Source organism: Elephantulus edwardii, unplaced genomic scaffold, assembly GCF_000299155.1.
Source record: "Elephantulus edwardii isolate Elephantulus edwardi_28Jun2011 unplaced genomic scaffold, EleEdw1.0 scaffold00021, whole genome shotgun sequence".
NCBI lineage: Eukaryota > Metazoa > Chordata > Mammalia > Macroscelidea > Macroscelididae > Elephantulus > Elephantulus edwardii.
In genome coordinates this window covers 10,139,765-10,154,138 of record NW_006399771.1, presented here as the reverse complement: position 1 = coordinate 10,154,138, position 14,374 = coordinate 10,139,765, and the positions used below count along the sequence as shown (strand labels likewise).

At 36.7% G+C, this 14,374-nt stretch overlaps 1 protein-coding gene across 1 annotated transcript in view; it reads left to right on the top strand.

Annotated features, from left to right (window-relative positions):
• Positions 1-14,374, top strand: part of METTL25 (methyltransferase like 25) — a 176,447-nt gene that overhangs the window by 105,567 nt on the left and 56,506 nt on the right. Inside the window, exon 6 of the mRNA XM_006882536.1 lies at positions 9,370-9,464. Within this exon, the coding sequence (XP_006882598.1) occupies positions 9,370-9,464 (95 nt within the window). The remainder of the gene's footprint in view (positions 1-9,369; positions 9,465-14,374) is intronic.

Sequence of the window (14,374 nt, the reverse complement as noted above, 5' to 3'; positions counted from 1 at the left end):
AAAAAAAAAAAAAATGTGAACAAAGTCCTATAAGAAAGTTTCCCAGATATTTTGAAGAATGGGAAAACCCACATCTAATAGACTAGATCCAAAAAGAAAGAAAAAAAAATTAAGACATATCATAGTCAAATTCTCCAAGATGAAGATAGAATTCTAAAAACCCCAAAAGGAAAATAAAGGGTCACCTATAAGAGGGAAACAGATTAAGTTCTGATTTCTCTGCAGAAACTATGTGAACTAGAAGATAATGGGATGGTATATACAGAAAGTTGAAAGAAAACAATTGCCAGCCAAGGATCCTATACCCAGCAAAGCTCTCCATCAAATATGAAGGAGAAATTAGATCCTTCACAGAAGAGACTTTTTTTTTTTAAGATACTTGGGAGTGAACCTAACTAGAGATATAGGCCTGTACAAAGAAAACTACAGAACATTTCTGCAAGACACAATAAAAGACCTAAAGAAATGGAAAAATGTGCCCCGTTCATGGATAGGAAGATTCAATATTGTAAAAATGACAATCCTGCCAAGAGCAATCTAGATGTTAAATGCAATCTCAATACAGATACCAAGTTAATTTTTCTTGGAGATCAAAAGAGAAATTATCAAGTTTATTTGTAGAGAAAAGAGACCCCCAATAAACCAAGCACCACTGAAAAATAAAAATTAAGTGTGAGGCATAGCATTCCCTGACCTCAAAACCTACTACATAGCAGTAGTAATTGAAACAGCATCATATTAGTATAATGACAGGCACATAGACTAATGAAACAGAGAACCCAGAAATAGTCCCAGCTAGCTATAACTGATATTCAACAAGGAAATAAAAGCTATCAAATGGGGAAATGACAGCTCCTTCAAAAATTTGAAGCAGAGAGCTGAAACAGGATCCATATCTTATACCATACACAAAAATCAGTTCATGGTTAATCAGAGACCTGGGGGTATAGCTCAAAACCATAAAGTCCATCAGAGACAAAGTGGGATCAAGCTTAGATAGCCTAGCCTATGGTATGAGGATACTGCCAAATACAGCCAGAAATGCACAATATGGAGAGGATAAAATTGATGAATTGGACCTTCTAAATATTAAATCCCTTTGCAAAACAAAAATTCTTTTTCTATCAAGGGAAAAGAAAACTTACTGATTGGGAAAAAACATTTCACAATACCATTCAGACAAGGGTCTCATATCAAAAGTTTACAAAATCCTATAGGGCCCCATTAGAAAAAGACTGATAACACAATTACAAAATGAACAGAAGATATGGAAAGAATTTTCACAGAGGAAGATATTCGAATGGCCAACCAACACATGAAGCAATGATTAAAATCACTGGTGATTAAAGAGATGCAAGTCAAAACCACAGTCAGATACCATCTCACTCCAATAGCTGTGGCAAAGTTTAACAGGACAGCATGTAATAAATGTTGGAAAGGAAATGACAAGATAGGAATTCTTATACATTGTTGGTGGGATTGTAAAGTGATATAACCACTCTGAAAGGCAGTTCGGTGCTTTCCTGAAAAACTGAACATAGAAATTACAAATGACTCAGCTAATCAACTTCTTGGACTATACCCCGAAGTAATGAGAACTGAGGCACAAGCAGAGACTTGTACAGCAATGTTGATAAAAGATTATTCACTATCTGAAGAATATGGTAACAGCCCAAATGTCCAACCACAATTGAATGGATTGGGAAATTATTGTACATCACATGAATGAATACTAAGCAGCATGTAGTAGCAATAATTTTGTAAATTACTACCCAACTTGGGAGGGACTGGAGAGCATTATGCTAAGTGAACTAACTCTGTCCCCTAAGGACAAATACTGTATAAGACATTATTGTATAATGAGTATGAAGATCCAAGGTGAGAAGTCAGGGGAACAGAGAGGAGAGGATGGGCAGATGGTAGGGGGTTAATCATAGGGTCACACAATTTGATGGAGGTTGTGTGTGTGTGTGTGTGTGAAGGAAATGGGAAAGATTTGGTATGAAAAACAATCAAACAATGTTTATGAACTTTGTAAACAAACCAGTATAAAATAGGAAAAAAAAAGAGTCGAAGTCTAAGATAGACATTCATTTTTAATAAAGAGAATTTTTTTCTATGAAGGGGCTATGATATCTTTTGATTTTAGGAGACAGGTTAGGTGTAAGGTTTGAGCTTAAAAGATTTTTTTAGTAATTACAAATTTTAATAGGATGGCAAGCAATAAATTTTGGAGAGACTGTGGAGAGATTGTAACCCTCATACACTGTTAGTGGAATTGTAAAATGGTACAACCACTGTGGAAGGCAGTTTGTCATTCCATCAAAATTCAGAACATAGAAATGCTATCTAACCCAGATATTCTACTTCTAGGGATATACACCAAGGAAAATAGAATGGAGAAGCAAATGGAGATTGTTGTTGTTGTTGTTGTTATGTGCCGTCGAGTCGTTTCCGACTCATAGCGACCCTATGCACAATAGCCCTAAACCCTGCTCTATCCTGCGCCAACCACACCGCCTCTGACACACCCATCCCAATTATCCCAGTCACTGAATCAATCCATCTCATAGAGGGTCTTCCCCTCCTGCATTGTCCCTCAACCCTCCCAAGCATTATGTCCCTCTCCAAGGACCCGTTCCTCCTGGCAACATGTCCAAAGTATGTCAGACGAATCCCCAGAATCCTTGCCTCCAAGGAGTAGCTTGGTTTAATCCTCTCCAGGACAAATCCGTTTGTTTTCCTGGCAGTCCAGGGTACATTCAGTACCCTTCTTCAGCACCACAGCTCAAAAGCATCCACTCTCCTTCTGTCCTCCCTAGTCATTGTCCAACTCTCTGATGCATAACAAGTAATTGCAAAGACCGTAGCCTGTATCAGAAGCACCTTAGTCTCCAGAGACGCATCGCTGCTCTTGAGTATTTTAGAGAGGTCCCTAACAGCAGACTTTCCCATCGCGATACGCTTTTTTATTTCCTTGATGCGGTGCCAAGAGTGTTGACTGTGGAGCCGAGCAGACTGAAGCTGTGAACAATCTCAATCTCTTCGACATCCATCCTGACGCTGCCAATTGGTCCAGTGGCAAGAATCTTTGTCTCCTTGACACTGAGCCTCAGTCCATACTGAAGGCTGGTCCTTGACCCTTCGCAGCAAGTGCATGAGGTCCTCCTCAGTTTCAGCAAGCAGGGTTGTGTCATCTGCATAACGGAGATTGTTAATAGACCTTCCACCAATCCTGAGGCCACAATTCTCCTCATGGAGCCAGCCTCTCGGATAATCTGCTCTGCATACATGTTGAAAAGGTATGGAGACAGGATGCATCCCTGGCATACACCCTTCCCAATTTTGAACCATGCAGTGTTACCCTGCTCTGTTCTGACTCCTGCCTCTTGGTCCAAGTATAGGTTTCGCATTAGCACAATTAAATGTTCTGGGATTCCCATTCTTCTCAGAGTCAGCCACAGTTTGTTATGATCCACACAGTCAAATGCCTTTGCATAATCAATGAAACACAGATAGACATTCTTCTGGTATTCTCTGCTTTCAGCCAAGATCCATCTAACATCAGCAACAATATCCCTAGTACCACGACCCCTTCTAAACCCAGCCTGGACTTCAGGCAGTTCTCTGCTGATGTGCTGTTCTAATCGTTTTTGGATGATCTTCAGTAGAATCTTGCTTGCATGTGAAATCAATGACACTGTTCTGTAGTTTCCACACTCAGTTGGGTCACCTTTCTTTGGAATGGGAACAAATATAGATCTCTTCCAGTCAGTTGGCCAAGTGGTTGTTCTCCAGATTTCTTGGCACAACTTGGTGATTAGCACACCAATATTCCTAGAAGCATTATTCACGACTTCAATAACATGGAAACAGCCTAAATGTTATGTGCCTTTGAGTTGGAACTTATTGATAGATGACCTTCCAGTGGGTTTTCAAAGGCTATAAATTACGTATGAGGAGATTGTCCGGTTTTCTCCCTCATAACAGCTGGTGGATTTGAACTGAGTTAGCAGCCCAGCTGCTTATCCACTACGCCACCAGAGCTCCCTTGATGATTAAATGGAAATAATCTATTGTGCCATATATTGCTACTCATAGGTGTTTAAAACCCTAGCCACTAAACAATGAAATATAAAATAGAACATAATCAATTAAATCAATATTAACAAAATTGAGTTGGACTGTTTGACAAAATCATGACCCTCAAAAAAAGAAAACAAATCCTATTAGGTGTTTTAAGTGTTTGCTGTTTGACTGTTAATAGTATCAGTGGCTGTTTTTGCTTTTCTTTTAGGGAAAAAAATTGTATATTTCACATTTTGGCAATTCAATTTTGTGCAGTATATATCAATTATATTAATCATTTTGTAAACTCTTTGATATTATTGATGCCAGATTTCTCTTTACTGTAAATAGAGACTTGCTACTTCTGAAACAATGACTTTTCTTTGCTTCTACTACCGCTAGCCAAAATTAATAAACTTTGGTCTCCATGCCTTTGACTATTCTTCTATTTTCGTATAAGTGAGATGCTATAGTATTTGTGATTGACTTATTTCTTCAGCATATTTTTCAGGGTCCATCTCTATAGTGGCATGTATCAGGGCATTATGTCTATTTATGGCCAAATAGGCTCCCAATTTAATGATCCTTTCCACTCCAGTATTTTGTCTCTAACACAGTTACCATCATCAGTTTCTTTCACAGTAATATACAGATCTTACTTCCTGTGTTCTGAGTCTTTTGCTATAGGAAGTTTGAGAAACTCTGAGATAAAGATTTAAGTGCACAATGGAGGCAGACTTTGTATAACAGCGATTTAAACAAAACAGTGGGATATTTCTGTTGCAATTCAGAGATATCAGAAATATTCAGCAAACTATCAGAATTGCTATAGCAGCTTTGTACCAGTATCCTAAGACTATAGGATGTTTATATTTTATTGCTTCATCATCTCCAGTTTTTGCTTATACGGCCCCCGTTGACTTGCTACTACTACACTTACATTCTAGACAGGAAAGGTGAAGTAAGGATTGAAAGAAAATAATATCCCTCCTTCTCTTTGTAAGCATGTCAGAGTTGCTGAGGATGGTACAAGACAGGATGAAGCTGTATTCTGTTATTCATAGGGTCACTATGAATCGTGACTCAATAACACTTAACAACAAAAACTTTGTGAACAAACGGGTGGGAATTTGCATACATAATTCTGACCAAATCCCATCATCCAAAACTAATTATGTCATTTACTAGGTGGAAGAGAGTCTCAGAATTATTTTTTTTTTAAATGAATGCCAACCTAAAACTGAGGGATTTCCTACTACAGAGAACAAGGAGATTTTTTGGGGAAAATTCAGAGGTTAGCTCTTTTCCTTAACCATTCTAAATTGGCAAAAATAAAAAAAAAGTCTCTCTAGACTCTTCTCTTCAAGTTAAATGTAAATATTTCCTTTTTTAGCTATAAGAAAAAAGTGAATGTTGTAACCTTTTTATTAGCAATAATCCTGTCACAGTTAAATCTTAAAACCTTAGATTGGGTGCTGCTCAATAAAACTCAAACTGTTAGAGTCATCTTAAAATTTGGAGAAGTAACCTAGTTTCCCTAGAAACTTGGATAGGTTTCAAGTGCTCTATAAGGCCTGTGCAATTACATCTTAAATTCTTCACGTATGTGCCTTTACTTGGTTAGACTACTTACATTTAAAGTCTGACCACTTTAGTTGTGCATCTTTAGGCAATTTATTTTACCTGTCTGTCCCTCAGGTATGGGGCGACTCTATTGTAGAATCCATAACAAGTTGCACTGCAAACTCAAACAAGTGCTCTGACCCTTCAAATCCACCAGCTCCACCACAAGAGAAAGATGAGTATTCTTCTCCAAAGTTATAACTCTGATGGGAATGAGTTTGAGTTTTCTACCTTAGTTTTATGAGCCCAGATGACATAGTATGCTAGGAATTAGGCTGCTAACTCAAAGGTTATCAGTATGAAACCACCAGCAACTGCTTGGAAGAAAGATGGACAATCTCCTCTTGTAAATATTTACAGTCTCTGGAACACTGTGGAATGTTGCAATGAATTAGAATTCTCTTGAAGGAAGTGAGTTTTGGTTTGGTACCTCAGTTAAGGATCCCTAGTAAGGATTCCAGATGGCTCCTAACTGGAAGTTTGGCAGTTCAAATTTTCCAGCAGCTCTGAGGGGGGGGGGGGAGGAATACTTGATAATTTTCTCTCATAAAGATTACAGTTTAGGAAACCACATAAGTCAGTTAGTTTTACTCCTTTGTATACAGTTGCTGAATTAGATGTTACTTCCTGACATGTAACAGCAATGTACTTCAGTATCCCTATATTGTTATGTACCATCGAGTTGACTACAACTCATAGCGACCCTCATATGCACAACAGCTCTCAATCTTGCTCTATGCTGAGCCAATCTCAGTCTCTGACACACCTACCCTTACTACCCTAATTATTGTGTTAACGCGTGTCATCGGTGTCTTCCTCACCTATGCTGTCCGTCAACCTTGTGGTGCTTGAGAAGAGTAGTGAACATACCATGAACGGCCAAGAAAACTAACAGGTCTGTCTTGGAGACGGTAAAACCAAGCTTCCATAGAGGGTGAAGCCAAGCTTCTCCTTGAAGGCAAGGATTTTGAGACTCCATCTCACGTACTTGGACGTGTACCCCAAAGAATAGGAGGGATCAGAGAAGGATTCCCTATATTAAACATGAGTATGCCAGGAGGGACGGGTCCTTGGAGAGGGACATCATGCTTGGGAGGATGGAGGGACAGCGCAGGAGGGGAAGACCCTCCATGAGATGGATTGATTCAGTGACTGGGGTAATCGGGATGGGTGTGTCAGAGGCGGTACGGTTGGCGCAGGATAGAGCAGGGTTTAGGGCTGTTTTGCATAGGGTCCCTATGAGTCGGAAACGACTCGACGGCACATAGCAACAACAACAACATAATAGTAGCACATAAATGTTATAGGATTTCTGTGGAATTTAAAAGTAATTGATTTATATAGAAAAGCAATTCTAATAGTGTCTCACACATACTAACCAACAAACCAGACCCATTGCTGTTGAGTCAATTCTGACTCATAGAGACTTTTCAGGTTTCCCAGGTTGGAAATCTTTAGAGGAGGACACTGCCCAAGCTGAAGAGCTGATGCATTTGAACGGTTGGCCTTTCATTTAATACCACTAGCGCTCCATAGCTCCTTTACACATGTTAAGTGCCATCTAAATACATAAGCACCACTTTTTAAAAATATTCTTGATTATGATGCATAGTTACCATCTCATTTCTGTGGAATCTTTAATTTTCCCCTCAAATAGCTTAAATAGCTATTTTAAATATAAATATCTGATAGAAATCTCTTTCCCAGACTCTTTTCCACATAAAATTTACATTTTCTCTCTTTTATTCAAAAGCTTCCTGATCTTTCATAGGATTGAGGCATATTTATTGGAATGTAGGCCTGTGATTGTGTGGGTCATAACAGATTATAGCTTATGTTGAAAAGAATGGTAATTCCAGAACACATACTTGTGCTCACACAAAACCTATACTTAGACCAAGAAGCTGTGGCACAAACATGACAAGGGAGCACTTCACGGTTTAAAATCAGGCAAAGTGTGTTTCAGGGCTGTATCCTTTCTCCATACTCATTTAATCTGTACACAGAACAAATTATTCAAGAAGCTGGACTTTTAAGAAGAAGAATGGAACATCAGGACTTGAGGAAGACTCGTATGTGTTATTCAGATAACGTTTCTTGCTTAAAGTGAGGAAGATTTAAAACATTTACTTCAGAGGATCGAAGACTATAGCCTTCAATATGGGTTACATTTCAACATCAAGAAAATAAAAATCCTTCCTACTGGGCCAATAGGCAACATCATAATACATTGAGAATACAGAAATTGTAAATAAACTTATCTATGAAATAAAAACACTTATTGCACTGGAAAAGTCTGCTGTCAAGGACCTTTCCAAAATGTTAAAAAGCAAAATGTCAATTTGAAGACTGAGGGGCAATTGATGCAACCATGATCTTTTTAATTACTTGTCTGAAAGTTAGACAGTGAATAAGGATGACTAAGAAAAATCTATGCCATTTAATTGTGGTGTAAAGAAGAGTGCCATATACCCATGAACTGTCAAAAGAACAAACAAGTTGTCACAGAAAAGGGTGAGTCAGGTTGCTTCTTTGAGACAATGATAGTGAAATATTGTCTCACATACTTTGGGCCTATTGATAGGAGGGGCCATTCCTTGGGAAAAGACATCATATGTTGAAAGAGAATCAGCAAAGGAGGAAAACACTCTCAACAAAGTCTATTGATACAGTGACTATGACCCTGAGCTGAAATCCCTTATTGAGAAAGTTGCTATGAGTCATTGTCAACTTGACAGCACTTAATTTGAACCTCAGAAATACTTTGTTTTAGTAGATGCTGTAAACAATTTAAAAAAATACTTTGTTTTGAAGTTTTCTTATTTCAAGTTTTTAGTTCTATCTTGCTTTTTAATCCAATGGAAAGTTTGTGTTTACCTTAATTATCTTTGAATTTTAATAATCTTGATAAAATGTAAAATCTTATTATTCAGACTTTAATTCAAAGTAGAAATTTGGTTTGTTTTCTTTTTTGAAAGCCCTGTGTGATTAATAGTGCTGTACAATTGGCTTGAGCAAGTTGAACATGTAACTCTGTAAATAAGTTGAGCACTCCATATGGCATTAAGTAATGGATTTTGGTTTTTGTTTTTGTTACTTGGATCATAAATGCAACTGCAACAATTGAATCACAGTTTAAAATATTACAGACTCTCAATATAATGATAAAATAAGAGCCAGTGCAGCTGTTCTTTTTCTGAAAAGTGAACATAGTGGCTAAAAATAAATTTGCTATTTTAGCATTGTTAGGAATGAATTAATGTTATTATGTGATAAAGTGCCAAACGTCATTTTTAAAAGTAATTTTTCTAGAATGTTGGGTCAGCAATAAAATTCCGTAGATGCTAGTGTTTCCATATATCACCTCGAGTTGCCCTGAGCATGCATATATTCATTTTCAATTATTTTTTTAAATCGTTGGGGAATCCTTTGGCAGATTGGTTGGTATCAGAACCTGGGGCTTAAACCTAAAACAGCTGCTGTTGAGCAAACATCATCTCCATAGTATTAAAATGTTCTGTTAACAGATTGGAATGAACTGTTAAACATCACCACTCCCATGTCTAACTACTGTTTGACTCTCTCAGTGACTGATTGACTTTCTCAACAAACTATTTACTTTAACTGAAAGAGGAAAAATTACATTTAAATAATCTCTGTTTCTTCTCCCATCTCCAGAATATGGTCAAGAAAAGTGGGGATTTCCAATGTGCCACTATCTGAAGGAAGAGAGATGGTGCTGTAGTCGCAATGCCAGAATGTCAGCATGTTTGGTATGGTTATATTTTTCTTTTCTTGGACCAAGGACATTATCCAGATGTTGCCGAATATATTATTTTTCGCAAATTTCATGCACTAAATGCCAAATTTTGAATATCATCACAAATGCTTTTGTACATTACAGAAATAAAAGGAAAATTACCTTCCCTTCCAATATTAACTCTTCTATATCAGTGTAGTAACAGTTTACATTCAGACACACAAATATTTCCCTGATGATTGCATGAAATACATCAACTACCATGTCTCTTTTTTGTTTATTTAGCAAACAGAAATTTATTCTCTTTCCATTTAGGATACCAGGAACCATCTCAAGGTTATAACAACCAACTGCTAAGGCTTAAATTCATAAATAGTTCTGTGCATACTTTATCACTAAATCTCCATTAATGTGTTTAAAGTAGATCATTTACATCCTGATTTTTTCTAGACTAGAAAAAAATATTTTTCATAACCTTGAAACTAGAAGAACTTATATAGTGCCCCTCTATCACCTCTAATAACATTAGAAGATTTTGAGTAATGTTAGGAATAATCTTGAACAAAACTCCAAAACATTAAAAAAAAGAAAAGGAAGCCAGGCTTACGGGTCCATAAGAGATCGGTGTTACCCGCCCCCTCCCAAAGCTATATAGCATTTAGTCACCTTTCACACCTGGGACAAAACTTACTTCCATGACTCAGCTTTTAACTGACAATAGATAGGCCTGTAAGGTGACCAGTAATACAAATGAGATACTCATTCCTAGAATAAGCAACCATATAAGGTCAAAGGAGCAGCAGATGAGAATTGCAGAGAAGAAATGGGGAAAGCTCAGTTATATTAAAGATTTTATACTTAATGTTATGAAACATTATGTATAGATGAAAAGCAAATGGATTTATAAATTTACACTAAAATCCAAATAATAAAAAATTTAAACAAAGTGAAAAAAATATATATATATGATTTTTTTGTTACACACCAACTATCCATTTAGTGAAACTTCTGTTGCACCTTGTTTTAATATATCATCTGTGCACCTAGATTTCAGCCCATTATATTCTCTGTTCATGTTGTTTTACAAAAGGAGAAGTTTAAGTTAAATAGTGTAAATAGCCCTGTCATCAGAAATGTAAAATATTGTTGTTCAGAAGATGTTTAATAGCCAACCACAAGTAAATTAATTTTTTAATAATTCTTTAATTGCATAGTAGTAAAATAAATAGTATGCCAATTTTATGGGCTCTGTGTCCTTGTAGAAAAAAATGTCTGTGCTCTAATAATAATTTTCTTGTGTAGTTCCACTTAGAATACTTGGGAGGAAATATTGATTGTGCTCTCATTTTTATGTATAAATGATAGCTATTGGTTGTCCTGCTGAATGGCAGACAAGTCATTATGAAGATGAATTGACTTCTGGGATACTAGCAGCCAGTCTTTTACTCTGAGACAAAGTCTGAACAGTCATTTAAAGAATCTGTGTCACTTAAGGGAAATGACTTCAAGAACTGACGACAGGAATTTCAGTATGATACCAAACAGACCTATTCTCTAGAGTAAGGCCTGTAACTTATAGTCCTCATTCAGAAGCATATTGTTTCTAGTGAGGTTTATGGTGCCTTCATTTTAAATATCAATAGACAGCCATAACTACATATGAGAGTAAAATCTCACATGAAAGAGTAAAAAAACAAAATACAAACCCACTACTGCTGCATTAACGCTAACTCGTAGAGAGAGACCCTCTATTGGTTTTCAGAGGCTGTCACTCTTCACAGGAAGAGATACCATTATATTTCTCTTACTCGTGGATTTGAACTATGAGCCTTCTTTTGGTTAGCAACCCATCAGGACTCTTTAACATGAAAAAAATAGAGATTAGATAAAGAGCACAAGCAAAGTAACTTGGAGGGTGAAGATTATCTAAAATAATATATTACATGAAGTAACTCTTGATATACCTTTGAAAGCTGAAGCTGTGTAGTATATTCATAAAATAGGACTGTTTACTATGGTATAAATAGGGGGAAATGAGATAAGGAGGCACAAGGGCATGAGCTTCTCTCTGAAAGGGCTAGAGGGAGTAAGAATAGCACAGCCTCTCACTGTCCGGGAGCAAAAAGTATGTAAAGATCCCATAGCTCAGTCCCCTGATGTCTCTAGATCCCCAGAAGCAAAGGTTCTTTTATTCATTGCTGACTCACAAGACTCACAGTTATGGTACCAACAGTGGACTTTATTAGATAAGTGGGTGGAGGAGGTAAAGAATATCTCACAAGTCCAGGCGTTAGCCCAACAGTTCCAAGGCAGTTCTGGTTTAAGTTCAATAGTCAAATCTAAATCATCTAGCAAGATTTGCCTCAGAGCAGTTATAAGTGAACACCTCCATCAAACATCCAGCAAGAACTGCAAAACCTCTGTGGCCAGCACAAATGCAAGAAGCCTCAGGTCACACCTTGCCACCATTTTCCCATAGCAATGCTGCAGTCTCTCCACCATAAGGTTCTCAGTCTCACCATGGTTTTGTCCTTGCTCATCTCAAGTCTTGCTGCCCATAGGGGAAGCACTCTTTCTCTTATCCTAGTTCCACAGCTGTTGGTGATTTGCAAGACCATGTGTCTGCAGTTAAGATAACTAGAGACCAGAGGGGGCTAATAGCTAAACAAAAGCTTACTTTGAGCCCAACACCACAATTATATATATAAAAATTAAAAAATAAACAAAAAAGAGGTTTTGAAAAAGAAATTCCATAGATAGGGAATTTGCAGACCATGCCATATGCTTTCTAACTTCCCATGAAATATCCCTTTTGTTAGTTCTGTCCCAGTCCCTGACAACCTTGAATCTTCTTTTTTTTTTAAAAAAAAAAAAAAAAGAAAAACTTTGGTTGCATAGTGTTTTATATGTTGCATTGCTGAAGAAAAGGTCAGCAATCTGGATCTGCCAGCCACTGCATGGTAGAACAGTGAGCGGTCTCTCCTCCTGTAAGGAAATATAGCCTTGGGAACCCAATGGAAGTTTGCTGTGATTTGGAATTGACTTGATAGCAGTGAGTTTGATTGATTTGGATAGTGATTTTTTTTTATCGGTTTGCTTACAAAGTTTGTATTCGTTATGTTTCACACTGTTCTACACATTTTTTTTGTACATTCTCATGCATTATATTTTGTAATATTAATCACCGTTGGACCTTGCCCATCATTATGCTGTCTTTTCACCCAAATCCTTCCCGCCTCCCTCCATCCAACATATTGTATATCCCTGTGTTTTCACCCCTACCTATCCTCACCCCTCTGCTCACCCTCCTCCCCCCTTCTTGAGTTCCCATACATGTTTTACTAGTTATTGGGTAGTGAACTCAGGGAACCTTTGTAGCATAGTTAAAAATCCTTGACTTCTAGCCAAAAGGTTGAATGAACACCATAGGGAAAAGATGTGACAGCTGACTTACAGCCTTAGAAACACTATGAGGCAATTCTGTTCAGTCCTGTAGGTTTCTGGAGGTCAGAATCAACCCAACAGCAATATGTTCTGTAATGTCTTTTGCTGAACTACTGATCTTTTCCACAAATATTTAAAGTGTAAAAAGTAAGTAAATAAAATCTCTAGTGTTGCTTTAACATAGATTATTAAGGGAACTAACCAGAAGTAAAATTATTAAATACAGTCTGTTCTGTGTGGCTTATAAAAAAGCTTCCTGACACATACTCATTGTCTTTTAATACGTAATTCAACTTCATCTTTTGTAGTTCCATAAGTAAGCTCCTAAGTCACACATACTAAAAAGCAGGAATATTTTTGTTTATAGAAAATAATTTGTTCAAAATATTTTGTATTGTATTAAACCTAGCCGTTTAGCCAAAGCAGTAACTAAAAATTTTCTGAAATTGGTATAACCAGTGCTAAAAATAAAAAACTCATTGTTGTCTCCAATAATAAATCTATTCTAAACTTTTTATTATAAAATTATAGAATACTTATCTTCTAAATAGCAATTTGGCTCAACATAATAAAGTGAGAAAATTATTGATTTTCCTAAAAAAAGATAACTTGTATTACAAATTTCCATGTTATGAACTTTCCCCCCACTCACTATACATGATTTAAGGCATGAAAAATAAAAGTTCAGAGAGTAATTTTTTAATTCCTGCATGTCAACTAGGAATAAGTCTTGAAACAACTTTTGTCTTGTCACTAATCTTATACATCTACAAAAAATGTGCTTTTACATATATGCATAGCATGTATAAATATCATGCACATAATACACATGGCACATTTGGGAATTAAAATGCAATGGTGTTGCATGATGTTTAAAAAGAAAAAGCTATGTGGGTCCTGATTTGCATAAAGTACTATAACCTGTAAATAATTCTTTTCTTTTAAAACTATATGAATCAACTGTCTCTAAATGATTGTTTTTAATGAAAATAAAGAACACTGAAGCAAATATGTTTCTTTTCAACTACTTTTTTGTCAGTTTTGAGGATTTCCTGATTGTTGTTATGTGCAGTTGATTTGGAACCGACTTGTGCCTTGCCCTGCAACAGGTTTTCAGAAGCTATAAATAGTACAGGAGGAAATTGTCCTTTGTTCTCCCTAGGAGCAACTCATGGATTTGAGCCGTGTGCCTTTGGAATTTCAGTACAAACTAGGCTTCTAGAGCTCCCTATTTCCTAATTATAAATTGAAAAGAAAATTTATGCCAAAATTTATAATCTGATTTTCATTATAAAGCTATATAATCTCTCCTCCTGAAAACAAAACAAAATCAAATCACTGAAACCTACTGCAGCTCATTGTGAATTTACAGGACATAGTAGAAATGTAGAATTTCAGAATCATCTCAGGAACAGGTTTGAGGCCTTGAACACTAATGAGCGAAGACCAGATGAGTTGTGGGAGGATGTCAAAGATATC